Raw genomic sequence first — 15,270 nt, 5'->3', positions numbered from 1 at the left:
GGCTGGGCTGGATTTGTGCGGCCATGACTTTCAGCAGATGAGTGTAGTTCGGGCAGTCTAGTTTTTTACGTAGGAGTCTGTAAGCGTAGATTAGTGATTGGGCTTTAGCTTTTAGAGCCAGTTTTTGTTCCTTGTGAGATATGCCCTGCTCAATTATTATGCCAAGATATTTATATGAACGCTGCTCTTCCACGATTGCCCCTTTTACCGACCATTTAAACTTTGTCTTTTTAGAATCCACTAAGCGAACAATTTTTGTTTTTTCTTTGTTTAGCTCCAGTTGCACCTGATCCAAGTAGGATGCTAAATGATTTATTGCTCTCTGCAAGCCAATGGGAGTCTGGCTCAGCAAGACAATGTCGTCTGCATATTGTAGGATGGCGACTGACTCATTGGCCAAGTTTGGAGGGTGACAATCGGCTTTTTCAAAGTGCTGTGCGATATCTGAAAGAAACAAATTGAAGAGGCTGGGAGCTAGCACGCATCCTTGTTTCAGTCCTTGCTGTATCTAATTTATGTTGGTTGAATCTTGTGTATGGTGGCTGTATCTTCTTTATGTTGCTTATATCTTGTGTCTGGTGGCTGTATCTGCTTTATGTTGCTTGTATCTTGTCTATGGTGGCTGTTTCTGCTTTATGTTGCTTGCATCTTGTGTCTGGTGGCTGTATCTACTTTATGTTGCTTGTATCTTGTGTCTGGTGGCAGTATCTGATTTATGTTGCTTGTATCTTGTGTCTGGTGGCTGTATCTGCTTTATGTTGCTTGTGTCTTGTGTCTGGTGGCTGTATCTGCTTTATGTTGGTTGTATCTTGTGTATGGTGGCTGTATCTGCTTTATGTTGCTTGTATCTGGTGTCTGGTGGCTTTATCTGCATTATGTTGGTTGCATCTTGTGTATGGTGGCTGTATCAAGAGTATAATTGCTGTATCTAATTTATGTTGGTTGTATCCTGTGTATGGTAGCTGTATCTGCTTTATGTTGCTTGTATCATGTGTCTGGTGGCTGTATCTGCTTTATGTTGCTTGTATCTTGTGTCTGGTGGCTGTATCTGCTGTTATGTTGCTTGTATCTTGTGTTTGGTGTCTGTATCTGCTTTATGTTGCTTGTATCTTGTATCTGGTGGCTGTGTCAAGAGTATGATTGCTGTATCTGCTTTATGTTGCTTGTATCTTGTGTCTGGTGGCTGTATCTGATTTATGTTGGTTGTATCTTGTGTCTGGTGGCTGTATCTGCTTTATGTTGCTTGTGTCTTGTGTATGGTGGCTGTAAAGAGGAGAAATATCATTATTTCTACTTGTTTTTAACTTTCCATGTGCGCTGCATTCTGCAGCACACCTAGAAAGAGTAAAATGCCTCTATGGATTGTTTATATGCTGGAAGGTGCCCCTTCCTGCGCTAATACAATCCTGCTGTAACACAGGCAGTGCTGCACCGTGGTGCAAGGGTGCCAGCGTTGACACTAGGCTGCAGAAACAGCGCCAGCGCAGGGAGAAAGGAAAACAATGCACCGTATTGGATAAATGCGGTGCGTTCCTGCCTTTTCCAGTGGCGCAGGACGGCGCAGGAATGTTTTTTGCTGCGCTGCTCGGTGCCACCATTCCCATATATAAGCCCCTCTGTTTAGAGGCCTCTCGGGGTAGAGACTAACCCCCCTCCTTGTGTCCCCTTTAGGCTGGGTCTAAAATGGGGTCGCAAGGTGAGCAAAAGAACAATGGATTGAACCCAGACCTCTTGACTGGGGGTGAATGTTTGATTTGCTTTGCATTCCGTCCATCATCTGTGTGTCATTTGCTTTCTCACCCTGCAGGGAAGGAGCACGCCCAGTACAGCCTGCACAACGCCCACCTGCGCCTGCCCTGGGTACTGGGCCTCGCCACCCACCCGCACACCCTCCAGGCCATCACAGCTGTGCTGGGGCCCCACGTGGTCCTGCTGGACTCCAGGTTCATCTGTAAATACCCGGCCTCCGACGTGCCCCACCGAGGGAACAGCACCCCCTACGTGGCCTGGCACCAGGACATCAAGTAAGTCAGACTGCGGGGTGCTGGCTCCAGGGTGGGGGAGGGGAGGGCTCAGCAGGGGTGATGTGTCTGATTGTACTTCAAGGGTAAGGCCAAAGGATGGCATTCCTGCCCCCTCAGCCTGGTGAGGTCTGATTATCAGGCTACCTGGTGGGCACCATGTGGTGTTAAATACACAGGGCGGTGCAGGGTGCACACACAGCATAGATTACAGCATCTTTCATCTAGGCAGTACATGACGGCATAAGGCTGGCTGCACTACCAGACACACATCACCCTGTGTCATCCTGTGCCCTCATGTGCCATCATGTGGCTTATTATGCCGTCATGCACCATCCTGTGCCATCATCTGCCATCCTGTCCCTCCATGTGTTATCCTATGCCCGTTGTATGCCATCCTGTGCCATCATGTGCTATCCTGTGCCCTCATGTGTCACCCTCTGCCCTCATGTGCTATTGTGTGTCCTCTTGTGCCATTCTGTGCCATCATATGCCATCCTGTGCCCTCATGTGTCAAAATGTGCCATCCATGCCTTGATGTGCCATCCTGTGTCATCAATAGCCATCCTGTGCCCTCGTGTGCCATCCTGTGCCCTCATGGGCCATACTGTGCTCTCATGTATTATCCTGTACCATCATGTTCCATCCTGTGCCCTCATGTACCATCCCGTACCCTCATGTGCTATCCTCTGCCCTCATGTGCCATACTGTGCTCTCATAGGTTATTCTGTATCATCATGTGCCATCCCGTGCCATCCTATACATTTATGTGCCATCCTGTGCCCTCATGTGTCATCCTGTGCCCTCATGTGCCATCCTGTGCCCTCATATGCCATTCTATGCCCTCATGTGCCATCCTGTCATGTGCCATCCTGTGCCCTCATGTGCCATCCTCTTGCCCTGGGGTCTGCCGATATTTGGCTGACAGTGTCCTCCTACTTTTACTTCCAGGTATTGGGGCTTCGAGGGGGGCCCGGTGGCCTCAGTGTGGCTTGCCCTGGATGATGTAGACGCAGAGAATGGTGTCCTGCAGGTTATTCCAGGTATGGATCAACTCCCATAGTCAATGCATGCATCACAACAGCCTGGAGCTGTAACACTGATTGGCTGAGAATGGGGGATGGGCTAATACTCTACTGGTGAGCCCCAATGTAATCACATAAGAAGCTAGGACAGGGCTCCACAGCATGGGAAATAAAAAGGCCATCTCTTTACCTTGAGCCCCAGTGTTGTGACATAGGGATCTGGGACAGGACTATACAGCAGGGGAGGCCATCAGTTAACCAAGAAGCCTCAATGTCGCGACATAGGGATGTGGGAGAGAGTTACACAGAATGGAAGACGGTGCATTCATTCACAATGCATCAGAGTCCAGACAAGCAGGGGTGCAGCAGGCTAATATTGTAGAAGCCCTTGGGCCTTGACTCAGTGGTGTTGACAAATTGTCTACTTCTCTATCGGAGTCCACTGCTGTCCTGACACAGGGATGTTGTCTTTGTACAGAAAGTCTGGAGATAGAACGCGGGCTCGACACAGGTCCTGGCGCCCTCAGCACCATGTGGGTCACAACTATATCTCAGGATGGAGCAAGTCCATGCTGCTATGTATGAGCGCCCCAGTGTGATCGGAGGGATCCGTGCCATGGTCATATTGGTAAGGGGGCTCTCGGGCAATGGGCGATGGGCTGGTATCTGAGTTGCAGCTGTGGGCCGTTTTTTTGGGCAGCGTGGTGGCCGATATGGGATGACTATGCTGCTCCACCCAGTGGGGGCCTGAGCAGCCTTTGCGGAGGCAGATGGACCTCCGTTACCCCCCTTTTACCAAGGGGGCGGAGGTATCATTCCCAGTCTCCGGCTGGCCCCGCCCATTAATGTATGCAGATTGAGCAGGGGGCAGGGGGGCTGAGCAGAAGTGGCCTCACTTATATTCAGGTGTGGTTCACCAGTGTAAACTATTCCAACAACACAAAGTCCTAGCAACAATCATCGCATTTTTTAAATATTAGTAAAGTTAAGATAAAACACACCTCTCTTATAGAAATCGCCCAACTTCTTTTTATAACACTTAAAACACTGAAGCAATGTTTTAAAAAAAGACGGGTGCGGAGTTACAAGTCAATTGCATCACATTTATGCCGTTGTTGCGTCACTTCTGTGACTCAGCGGCGGCGTAAACCATGCACCACGTTGCGACTTATTTACAACCTGACGCATCTAGGGAGATGCGTCATGTTGTGAAGCCCTGCACCACATTAAAACTGCATCAGGTTTAAGGTATGCAGGGTGGGCGTTCCGTCGGAAAAAACCTCGTAAAAGTGACGGTGTGAAATCTACAAGATTTCACAGAGTCATTTTTCCGAGGCTGCTGCGAGGAAACCTTACGCCTGCTTCAAGCAGGCGTAAGGAGTGGGGCAGCACGTTAGGTATGGGCGGTCCCTGAACATTGCTGGAGTAGCGTTGCGCCTGCGACATGACTCCAGCCATGCACCGACCTTAGACCATCAGATGCGACACGCATCTGTCTATCCCTGCGCCACGGTGTGCTGCATTGTAAATGCGACACATCCGTGGTGGCGCAAGGAGAATTGCGAATCGCATCGTTACTGGCGCATCACTGCTAATCTGCAAGGATGCGCCAGTCCTTGTAAATCTTCCCCGCAATCCGCAAATGTGGGGCTCTTTTTTCAGGGTGCCCTGGCCAACTTTTTTCAAAGCCAATCAAACCCTGACCCGTGCTTTACTGTACAGCTGGAGCGGGGGGACACGAGGTCCTAACAGAGGGACGCTGCTTATGGTTCTACAGGCAGAGATGTCTTTGCCTGTAAACACGGGCACCACTGCCTTGAAAGAGTGATATTGGACAGGGTTGGCCAGACAGGGCTCTAGTAGGAGCCTACAATCTTCACCCAGATTAGTGTCAGAGGCTAGACTCCTGGGGGCTGGGGAGGCCTCGATGAAAGATCCCCAGGGTCCTCGCGGGGGTTCTAGTGTTCAGAGATGGCTCTCTCTTTATTTAGAAGCCGCAGTCCTCTGTTAGATGAAAAACATCCTTTACCACGCGTCTTTTCCATGCATGCCTTTACCACGCTTCCTTTGCCACGCAAATGCCTTTACCACGCAGTCTTTTCCATGCATGCGTTTACCACGCTTCCTTTACCACGCAAATGCCTTTACCACGCAGTCTTTTCCATGCATGCCTTTACCATGCAGATGCCTTTACCACGCAGTCTTTTCCACGCATCCTTTACCACGCTTCCTTTACAACCCAGATGCCTTTACCACACAGTCTTTTCCACGCATGCCTTTACCACGCTTCCTTTACCACGCAGATGCCTTTACCACGCATGATAATTAAAGGTAAATGTGTGTATAATTATTGTGGGTGTGGCCCGTGCTGACACCTCATTTTAGACAGAGGCGGGGACTGCATGAGTACCCAGGCCAGGAATCAGTGCCCCCCTTACTCCAACCCTCTTTTCTTCTGCAGGAAGTCACAAACAAGGTGTCCTGGAGCACCGCACAGCAATGACCCCCGGAAACATGCTGTCCACCAATCAGGAGATTCCGCGGCACCTGGTGGATGAAGAGAAGGCGGTGGAGTGTCCTCTTCAGGCTGGGCAGATGTCGGTGAGTTCACAGAGCTCTGTCGTTTCCTGTACTCATGTCTCACAGTTGTGGTTATTCCCACAGGCAAACAAGCAAGGGGTTACTGCAACGTTACGAAGTAACATGAAAAGCAATGATACTGGACCCCGGTGCATTGTGGGTGTCAGGCAGACCAGTGATTCCCCCACTTATAAATGAGGCAGCCGGGAAGTGGTCGGGGCCAAGACATCCATCAATTTATGGCACCGCCCTTCCCATAATGAGCCTTTTGTCTCCATTACTGTGTACTCAAACCCCCTTAAAGGAGCCCCAGAACTGTGTACTCACAGCCCCCCTTAAAGGTGCCCCAGAACTGTGTACTCACTACCCCCCTTAAAGGTCCCCAGAACTGTGTACTCAGTACCCCCCCTTAAAGGTCCCCAGAACTGTGTACTCACTACCCCCCTCCCTTAAGGGTGCCCATGTACTGTGTACTCACTACCCCACCTTAAGGGTGCCCATGTACTGTGTACTCACTACCCCACCTTAAGGGTGCCCATGTACTGTACCTCCCTGTACCTACAGCTTTCTTTGAGGGTGCGCCAGCACTGTGGACTCACAGCTCTCCATGACGGTGCACCAACCTGTGTACTCACAGCTTTCTATGAGGGTGCGTCAACTCTGTGTACTCTGTCCTCACAGCTCCCCCAGGTGCACTCACACTGTGTACTCACAGCTTACCATAGAGAAGCGCCCACACTGTGTACTCACAGCCCCCCCTGGGCATGCACCTGCACTGTGTACTCACAGCTCCCCCTGGGGTGCACCAGCACTGTGTACTCACAGCTCCCCCTGGGGTGCACCAGCACTGTGTACTCACAGCTCCCCGGGGTGCACCCGCACTGTGTACTCACAGCTCCCCCGAGGTGCACCAGCACTGTGTACTCACAGCTCCCCGGGGCATGCACCAGCACTGTGTACTCACAGCTCCCCCTGGGGTGCACCAGCACTGTGCACTCACAGTTCCCCAAGAGGTGCACCAGCACTGTGTACTCACAGCTCCCCCTGGAGTGCACCAGCGCTGTGCACCCACAGCTTTCCTTGGGGTGCCTCAGGACTATGTACTCACTTTCCCCTTGAGGTGCACCTCAGGGCGCTGCCTGTCTTTTCTCTGTCCTATATCCAGTGCTTAATGTGTGCCTGTGTTTTCCGGTGCTTTTCTGTAAACAAAGGCACATATGTCTGAGAAACCACCATATGGTGGCAGTGTGTGTGTATTTTTAACTAACGTTCATTAGTAGAGAACTAAATGATTTAATATAGCTTTAAAAAAATGACAAAACTTAAAGGTAAAAAAGTGACGCGGGCAGTGCCAGCTGCAGTAGACCAGTGAGTAACACATTGGGCCCTGGCACTTACATTTTTGGCAGATAAGCACGGCTCATATCCTACATTTCTCTCGTCAGATCCACGACGGACTGACAGTCCACGCCAGTGAACCCAACACGTCCCACAGACGCAGATGTGGCTTCGTTATTCGCTACGTCCCCACCACAGCCTACCCCGTGGAGGTGAGTACAATCCTCTCCTTCATACTGTCTGAGTATGAATGTGTGTCAGTGGGATTATTAGACGACAAGAGTGACAGTGTGGACTGTATGTGTTTGTGTGTGTGCATCCACGCACGTGTTTTTGTGTGCGTGCATTTCTACTCGTAACTGTGTGTGTTTGGGGTTTTAGATAGTTTTGGTTGTAAGTTATATAAGAGAGGCAGGTTTGAAGGTTCATTAGTTTGGGGATTTAGATCGCTTTGGTTGTTAGTTATATAAGAGAGGCAGGTTTGAAGGTTCAATAGTTTGGGGATTTAGATAGTTATGGTTGTTAGTTATATAAGAGAGGCAGGTTTGAAGGTTCAATAGTTTGGGGATTTAGATAGTTTTGGTTGTTAGTTATATAAGAGAGGCAAGTTTGAAGGTTCAATAGTTTGGGGATTTAGATCGCTTTGGTTGTTAGTTATATAAGAGAGGCAGGTTTGAATGTTCAATAGTTTGGGGATTTAGATAGTTATGGTCGTTAGTTATATAAGAGAGGCAGGTTTGAAGGTTCAATAGTTTGGGGATTTAGATAGTTTGGGTAGTTAGGTTGTTCTATAAGAGAGGCAGGTTTGAATGCTAGATAGTTTGGGGATTTAGCTAGCGATGGTTCTTAGGCTGTTTTGAAAGAGAGGGAAGGTTTATAGTTAGTTATTGTTGTAGAGTACACGCTTTAGAAATTCGGTTGATCATGCCCTTTTCTCCTTTTCTACATGACACCAGTGTAGGTCCTTCATGATAAGGTCTTGTATTCTCCCACGTCTGAATGCCCTAATTTTAATGCACTTCTCTCCTCTCTGATTCCAGGACCCGGAGCGCCCCCGATCCTTCCCCGCCACCGTGCTTGTTGCAGGAACAGATGAATTCCAGCACTTTACAGATCATGCACCCAACTTTTTCTCCAAGACCTTCTGACACCTCTGCAGAGCATCATCAGGAGACACCTTCCTCTCTTCATGTAGTTCATAACTGCCAGTAACATGCTGCTGCATGGTGCAGGTTCATTCCTGATCTCAGATGGAGCCCTATAGGTTCAAATATGTATTTCCTCTTTTTTAACATCTTGCAGTGAGCCACAATATTGTCTACAATAATGTTCGGATGGTAGGCCAAAAGGTGCTGCAACTGTTACCGTAAAACAAACAATTGCGGTTTCAGAAATTGATAATGTGAATTCCTTTTTGCACTGCACTGCACTTTCATTAGAAAACACACTCCTGCATCCTCTTGGAATCTCAGCTGCCTGACTATATGTAAATTTTATTTTATTGATGTTTATTTATTGAGCTAAACATACAGCTGGAAGACAGATTTACAGTCAAAAGTGCGAATGTCTTTTTGTATTCTTTTTCTACAAAAGTAAAATAAAAATGTATCAATACATTTTGGATAAGAGTACCACTTTTGATTTTCAACACATCTTGATGATTCCAGCTTGAGAAATATGTAACGAGGAGGCTGGTCTCATTTTAAGCATGAATTTGGACACATGCCGGTACATAAGGAACTCTAGATCAATTTACTTCGATCTAGAAGTCTAGGGGATGTCCCATTCGGACCATCTTCAGCCTTCCTCATCGCCACTGGCCTCACTAACAAGCCCGCATTGTTACATATCGATCATTGAGTGACTATATATATACATATGATATGATTGACATAAAAGAGGGGATATATCCTGTGGTAATGTTGCAGTTTTCATGCAGGATGCCTCTGACAAAGAGCTTGAGGCCCGAAACGCGTCTGCACTGGACTACTGGGTACATGTAAATTTAAATTGATACTTGTATAGCGCACTACTCACCCACAAGGGTCTCAAGGCGCTTGTACAAATACCGCTGTGGAACCCATCCTGGTTTTCCCTGTGAGGCGTCCACTCCTGGGCACCCCCAAGGTGGAGGCCAGGCATCCTTAGCGTTGTGGGGACCGTTATGGAGATTAAGCAAGCTATTGCCCAGAGTTGCAGAGTGGGACTCCATGATTGGATTAGGCACCGAGGCGTGAATTATCAGGTCTGTGGAATTTTTGAGCCCAAGACCCGCCGAGGCAGAGAATTGAACCCTGGTCCCGGGTCAGACCTCTGCATCAGGGTCTGCCGCTCTAATCATTGAGCCACACTTCTCATATACATGTGATTCACTAAAGTTTTTCTTTTTAGAAATAAATCTGCTGCGAGCGCACTTCGTCTGGGGACAACCTCTCTCCTTTGCATATATACATATATAAATATATATATATATATATATATATATATATATATATATATATATATATATATATATACATATATATATAAATGAAACAATTTCTCGCCACACGCCAACACGTTTGCAACCCTTCTCCGGTTGAGAAAATGACGATGAGCAAAAACCTGTTCTGGTGCCAGATATTTGGTGCTTTTATTGATGTGATCAAGTCCGGGTTCCACGGACGAAACGCGTCATGATGCTGCCCATTTTGGAATAAAGCACATTTTTTCATCCTTCCCTGTGGTCTGTACCTGTTTGTGCTGGTGTTCGTTTGGATCCGTGTACTGCAGGAATGTGGACTTCGATATATATATATATATGAAACAATTTCTCGCCACATGCCAACATGTTTGCAACCCTTCTCCGGTTGAGAAAATGACGATGAGCAAAAACCCATTCTGGTGCCAGATATTTGGTGCTTTTATTCGTGCATTCAAACGCCCAGCTTGTCCGCCATATGTATATATATATTTTCCATAAGATAAGTGTTGCCTGTAACTTTGGCGCTGTTTGACGAATCTTCACAAGACTTTCCAACGAAGGGTCACGGTGAGTCTTGTTGTGCATGGAAAGTTTCAGGGAGATCGGTCAAGTAGGGGCTGAGAAATAAGGGGGTCAACAAAGGTGCCTTTTCCATGCTAATTCCCCTGAACTCTTTAGACAGAGCTGCAGCCCGAACTGCTATTATTTGGTGTAAATCCATTCAGTTGTTGTTGAGAAATTTAAGGAAACCAAATTTAGATATCTCCGATTGCTGGCTAATTCACGAATATTAACGAGCTTGTGCAGAGAACGACATAACTGATTGGAGCTGCCAACACTTCAACCAGGAAGTGTTAACAGCCATCTTGGGACTCTCCTTCTGCCGAGTCCCCCCCAAAAAAATTTAAAAAAAGAAAAGAAAAGGGGACTGGGTAGGGATACCCTGACCTCCAAGCCTTGATCTTGGGGTCCCAGAGGGACCCTGCAGGGTAAAAAAGCATTTTTTTTAAATGTGTTGCGAATTTATAGCAAATATGGCAAGAAAAAGTGGGGGCTCCAGGTCTTGTTCATACAGCAGGAATCCACGAGCCAGCCTGGAACGCGGGGGCCTTGAGGTACCCCTCGCGATCCCCATTAGGCACACTGTGTGCCCAGGGCTCCCAGGTGAAATGGACAGGCCCAGGGGGATGGGGAGCTCGTGCCAATAATTGGTCCGGGGAAAGGGCCCTGCAGCCCACCTTCCCCATTTGTTTATGGCTGGGGAATGGGGTCCCCAGGGCCTAAATTGGCCCAGGGAGGGGGGCCATGAAGACCCCCGCCCCCATTAAAAATGTATATATTTATGCCTGGGCTCGGTTGGATGGGAATGCCAAAATTGACCTGGGCAGGGGGCCACGTGGCCTCCATCCCCATTCAGTTAAGGCTGTGCCCTGGAGGATGGGGTACCCAGGGCCAAAATCGGCCCGGGAGGGGGGCTTAGTGGCAGAGTGTTTGTATGGGTGTGTGACTGTGTGTGTGAGTGGTTGTGTAAAAAGCAGCTGTGACTCCCAAGACTTTCGATGCCGCTTGGTGCAAACCACCTCTAATTTACCTTAATATTAGCTATCAAAATAGCGAGGCAGGCGCTGGAAGTGGAAAAGCGAAGAACAGTTTTATTACTCCAGGAGAAGAACACATCACATCAGACACCGGGGCTATCATCAGGAGGTGCTCTAACTGCATCTTTGTGGCATGGCCATTTATACATTTCTTTCGTCAGTTTATTGCATGGTCAAACATCCTTGGAATCTCAGCCTTAAGCTAGTTCCCACATAAACCCAGCAGCAATCGTCCCCCACCTAGATGTAACACATGATCGCTATCTCGCAGCTGGACATTCCGACAGGATCTAAAAACATGTGGGATCGGTCATATCTAAGGGTTTTGGGTTATTGATTTATTCAGGCCCCTTTGTTGGTGAAACAAGCCCTGCTGTGTGTAGGCAATAAACAATGTCCACAGGGCTCGGTTAGTGCCTGGGACGGGACTGAGTGGCCAGGTGCAGGGAAGGAGGTTATAAAAGGGGGCTTGCCTGTGCATGGAGGATGAAAGGACAAGTGGGTTTGGCGCAGGAAGTGACTCCGGGGCATTGTCAGGCTGACAAGGTTTTTACAACCCTAGTACGTGTGTTCAGGCTTATTCAGGGTGCTGGGGATGATTGCGAGGTCAGGGTGAATCATGGGTGACTTACGTGCACGTAGAGGCCCTTGCTACGCAAGATGATGCAGACAATGTTTCACGATCTTCACTCTGCTCTCAACAGTGACTGTGGCGAACATAAATGAATGCCGCTTATGTATACTTAAGGTTTATCGATTTCCACAGTTCCCAGTTTTTATACTAAGTTAGTTCATTTCTGTTCATATCTGTTGTGATGATGTACAGGTTGACATTATTATACACAAAATCTAAGTATGCAGTTGGGCTGTCTATTGCGGTCTTTGGTGGCCTATATGTTTTATGGGCAGATGAAAACAATTCTGCTATCAGTACAAACAGTATCGTCAATAACCTATGGAGTCAATGTAACAAACGGGGAGACAGTGCATACAAAATGACATTTGTCGTACCATACGTTTAGACCTGGAGATGAGCATAAGTCGTAGAAGATGCAGTCATTTCGTTCTAATACAAAAATGTTATCATACAATTTGTTGTGATAGGATAAGGACCATTAAGTGCATTATTCGAGGTCTAGACTCCATGAGGATCTAAACTAATAAGCATGTTCATGAGGACAACTGGTGTTCTACAATTATCATTATACACAGTTTACTCTTTCTTCCATATTTCTTCATTACTTATTTATACACAGTGAAAGCGACCGATGTAAGGTTTAAAAAGAAAATCGTTTTTTTGTCCAATTGGGGCATAATCTATACGAGGTGATTGGAAGAGAAATTCAACCTAATATAAGTGATGGGCAGGGAGTGATAATGTTCAAAGGCTCTTCTTTCCAGTGTCTTTTACAGCGAGCCATCACTGGTAGGCTCCCATTGTTCTCTTCTTTCCAGTGTCTTTGACAGCGAGCCATCACTGGTAGGCTCTCATTGTTCTCTTCTTTCCAGTGTCTTTTACAGCGAGCCATCACTGGTAGGCTCCCATTGTTCTCTTCTTTCCAGTGTCTTTTACAGAGAGCCATCACTGGTAGGCTCCCATTGTTCTCTTCTTTCCAGTGTCTTTTACAGCGAGCCATCACTGGTAGGCTCCCATTGTTCTCTTCTTTCCCGTGTCTTTTACAGCGAGCCATCACTGGTAGGCTCCCATTGTTCTATTCTTTCCAGTGTCTTTTACAGCGAGCCATCACTGGTAGGCTCCCATTGTTCTCTTCTTTCCAGTGTCTTTTACAGCGAGCCATCACTGGTAGGCTCCCATTGTTCTCTTCTTTCCAGTGTCTTTTACAGCGAGCCATCACTGGTAGGCTCCCATTGTTCTCTTCTTTCCAGTGTCTTTTACAGCGAGCCATCACTGGTAGGCTCCCATTGTTCTCTTCTTTCCAGTGTCTTTTACAGCGACCCATCACTGGTAGGCTCCCATTGTTCTCTTCTTTCCAGTATCTTTTACAGCGAGCCATCACTGGTAGGCTCCCATTGTTCTCTTCTTTCCAGTGTCTTTTACAGCGAGCCATCACTGGTAGGCTCCCATTGTTCTCTTCTTTCCAGTGTCTTTTACAGCGAGCCATCACTGGTAGGCTCCCATTTTCTCTTCTTTCCAGTGTCTTTTTCAGTGAGCCATCACTGGTAGGCTCCCATTGTTCTCTTCTTTCCAGTGTCTTTTACAGTGAGCCATCTTTTACAGCGAGCCATCACTGGTAGGCTCCCATTGTTCTCTTCTTTCCAGTGTCTTTTACAGTGAGCCATCACTGGTAGGCTCCCATTGTTCTCTTCTTTCCAGTGTCTTATACAGTGAGCCATCACTGGTGGGCTCCCATTGTTCTCTTCTTTCCAGTGTCTTTTACAGTGAGCCATCACTGGTAGGCTCCCATTGTTCTCTTCTTTCCAGTGTCTTTTACAGTGAGCCATCACTGGTAGGCTCCCATTGTTCTCTTCTTTCCAGTGTCTTTTACAGCGAGCCATAACTAGTAGGCTCCCATTGTTCTCTTCTTTCCAGTGTCTTTTACAGCGAGCCATCACTGGTAGGCTCCCATTGTTCTCTTCTATCCAGTGTCTTTTACAGCGAGCCATCACTGGTAGGCTCCCATTGTTCTCTTCTTTCCAGTGTCTTTTACAGCGAGCCATCACTGGTAGGCTCCCATTGTTCTCTTCTTTCCAGTGTCTTTTACAGCGAACCATCACTGGTAGGCTTACATTGTTCTCTTCTTTCCAGTGTCTTTTACAGCGAGCCATCACTGGTAGGCTCCCATTGTTCTCTTCTTTCAAGTGTCTTTTACAGCGAGCCATCACTGGTAGGCTCCCATTGTTCTCTTCTTTCCAGTGTCTTTTACAGTGAGCCATCACTAGTAGTCTCCCATTGTTTTCTTCTTTTGTTGGCGCTGTTGAGCACCGGCGGTGGAGCTAGGCGTCCAGCTCTGATCCAGATTCCACGTTGCAGGGCGAGGTCGTTCTTGCTCTCAGACCACGGTCCTTTTTGTCCTGTTCCCTGTTTAATCTGTCATAGGTACCTTAGACAGGGAACCGCACCCTATTCTTGATCCTTGTCCATCCCTACTAACACTATTCTATCTTCGTGCTGTGTTTCTTCATCAAGTCAATTACAAAAACGCCACATGAAAAAGGAGGGTGTGTTTGGGGAGGTCAAGGGAAGAGAGGGTGGAGTGGGGTCAGATCTGAAATGGACAAAGGGGGGCAGAAATTTCACGCAAGTGGGACCATCAATTAGGCTCAATGGGCTGGGACTTCCGGCACAGGTGGATCAACAGGCTGCAGACATGAGTCCCTTGCTCACTTTGCCAGTGGATTCAAGCAAGCCGGGCTGAAGACGGCTGGAATGCCAGAAACCGGTCCTTTGAAGCTTGTTTCCGGTCCAGGGACGGCATGGCTTGGCAGTTCGGGCTGGACTGTTCCCATGAGGCACAGGGTCAGACTGATTTGCATATGGCCATGTCTGAACTGGGGTGGCAGAGTGGGCTAAAGAACGGTGATGGATTAAACCCAGATCAGTTGACTGGGGGTGAGTGCTTGTATTGTCAACGCTCCGTCCATCATTTCCTTTGGTTTTTCTTTGTTTACCATAAGTTGGCAGGGTATGCTCAGACGTGAGTCCCTTGCTCACTTTGCCACTGGATTCAAGCAAGCCGGGCTGAAGAAGGCTGAAATGCCAGAAACCGGTCTAAACCGGAACTAAATCGAAAACCGATTTCAGTTCTACAAAGACCGCGTAAAGTGTCCCATTGGATAAGGCCACATTCCTCCAGTAAAGTGATATGAAGTAAAAGACCTGGTCAATTGAACTAATACATGGTCAAAAGCCAGCTTGATATGGGGACAAAAAATTGTGTTCTTCTATCCATATTTGCAATTTATTTTGCACTAAACGACCTATGCGTTTTTGGGCTGAGTCTATAAGACTGATAGGTCTATAATTACTGGGTAGAGATTTGTCACCCTTTTTAAAAACCGGAATTATTTCAGCGCCTTTTCTTGAAGATGGGATTGGCGCACCCCTAGCCACAGAGTTAGCTAAACACTCAAAGTACTGGCACCAAGACAATCTATCACTTAAAAACACGGCAGCTGGGATGCCATCCCTGCCTGGAGCTCTTCCCCAGTCACACAGTCTAACGCTAAACTGATATCTTTAGTTGTGAAAAGCTGACTTTGATAAAAAATAGTTGGGGGTAGAC

At 47.6% G+C, this 15,270-nt stretch overlaps 1 protein-coding gene across 1 annotated transcript; it reads left to right on the top strand.

Annotated features, from left to right (window-relative positions):
- The first annotated feature begins 1,683 nt into the window (after positions 1-1,683).
- On the top strand, positions 1,684-8,112 carry LOC147689218 (phytanoyl-CoA dioxygenase domain-containing protein 1-like). Its single transcript, XM_086939896.1, has 6 exons — positions 1,684-1,696; positions 1,808-2,024; positions 2,973-3,064; positions 5,508-5,647; positions 7,072-7,176; positions 8,005-8,112. The coding sequence occupies exons 1-6, from the start codon at positions 1,684-1,686 to the stop codon at positions 8,110-8,112; spliced, it is 675 nt and encodes a 224-aa protein (XP_086796022.1).
- The last annotated feature ends 7,158 nt before the right edge of the window (positions 8,113-15,270 follow it).

This window comes from Lissotriton vulgaris, chromosome 10, assembly GCF_964263255.1.
Source record: "Lissotriton vulgaris chromosome 10, aLisVul1.2, whole genome shotgun sequence".
NCBI classification, from domain to species: Eukaryota; Metazoa; Chordata; class Amphibia; order Caudata; family Salamandridae; genus Lissotriton; species Lissotriton vulgaris.
Note: the sequence above shows the minus strand (reverse complement) of the source record. Positions and strands in the feature narration are given on the sequence as shown.

What these genes read in the sequence shown, in the direction of transcription:
- LOC147689218 (XM_086939896.1), top strand. An exon ending in GCCTGGCACCAGGACATCAA is followed by an intron (nt 2,025 to 2,972) that starts GTAAGTCAGACT and finishes TTTTACTTCCAG; the next exon opens with GTATTGGGGCTTCGAGGGGG. An exon ending in CCACAGCCTACCCCGTGGAG is followed by an intron (nt 7,177 to 8,004) that starts GTGAGTACAATC and finishes CTCTGATTCCAG; the next exon opens with GACCCGGAGCGCCCCCGATC.